Source organism: Penaeus monodon, chromosome 34 (genome assembly GCF_015228065.2).
Source record: "Penaeus monodon isolate SGIC_2016 chromosome 34, NSTDA_Pmon_1, whole genome shotgun sequence".
Lineage (NCBI taxonomy): Eukaryota > Metazoa > Arthropoda > Malacostraca > Decapoda > Penaeidae > Penaeus > Penaeus monodon.
Window position 1 is genome coordinate 31,347,770 of NC_051419.1, and position 1,105 is coordinate 31,348,874.

Sequence of the window (1,105 nt, forward strand, 5' to 3'; positions counted from 1 at the left end):
GGACAGGAGAGGAATTTCCCTTCATTTCTCTTTACATATATATTAGTTTGTGTTTTGGTTTTGTTGCTCAATTCACATAATCTCCAGGAAATGTGAGAGCAAATCATTACACAATGCAAGACGTGCAATTGAGAAAAAGTTCAAAAGTGCCTTTTACTCCCTCTGAAAATTCCCCAAGGGAGTTTAAGTATACACCAGAGGCAAATCAGCTCTTATATTTATCACCGTGTATTAACAGACGTCTTTTTCATCCCCCTCAAACAGCTGGTGCGGACGACGAGCGACCTGTTCCGGCTGTTGCCCTTCTCCGTTTTTGTAATTATCCCTTTCATGGAGCTCCTGCTTCCTGTGGCTCTGAAGCTCTTCCCCGGCATGCTACCTTCCACCTTCGAGACTGCCAACGAAAAGGTACAATACACTTTGTTTCTGAAGGAGTGAGTGAGTGTGAAGGGAGTACAGTATGCTTATGTTTGAATGAGAGTGAATATACTAGAATACATTTTGATTTGATTGAGAATTAATACTGTACAATATGCTAGTGTGTGAATTAAGGATGAATACAATACAGTACTTTCTTTTGGGTGAGAAATGAATACAGTACACTTTTGTTTGAAGGAGAGTGAATACAGTAGAATACATTTTGTTCTGAATGAGAGTGAATACAGTGGAATACATTTTGTTCTGAATGAGAGTGAATACAGTATAATATACTTGTGTGTGAATGAGGATGAATACAATACAATACACTTTCTTTTGGGTGAGAATGAATACAGAAACTACACTACACTTATTTTTGAGGAAGGTATGGATTTAAGTGAATAATTTCCAGATGCAAGTTATGTGATTAATGTTTTAGTATTGCTGCTTCATTTAGACCACACAAAAGAAGGTGTATTATCAAAATGCCAATTACAAATCTGTTCTGATATATTTTTGTGTCAATGTTATGAACTTGTAAATTATATATTATGGAAAGTTTTGAGTATTTCTGGTTCAGATGAAATTGAACAAGTGTTCATGCAATTAGCTTACTTAACCGTCCATATAGTTTTACAAGGATTACAAATTCATGATTTATGAATATCAGAACATTATATTTACTCGG

At 35.5% G+C, this 1,105-nt stretch overlaps 1 protein-coding gene across 1 annotated transcript in view; it reads left to right on the top strand.

The window, feature by feature from the left end:
• Positions 1-1,105, top strand: part of LOC119594721 (mitochondrial proton/calcium exchanger protein-like) — a gene marked incomplete in the record, with an annotated part of 38,055 nt that overhangs the window by 27,811 nt on the left and 9,139 nt on the right. The window contains 1 exon segment of the mRNA XM_037943781.1: positions 265-408. Coding sequence (XP_037799709.1) covers positions 265-408 — 144 coding nt within the window.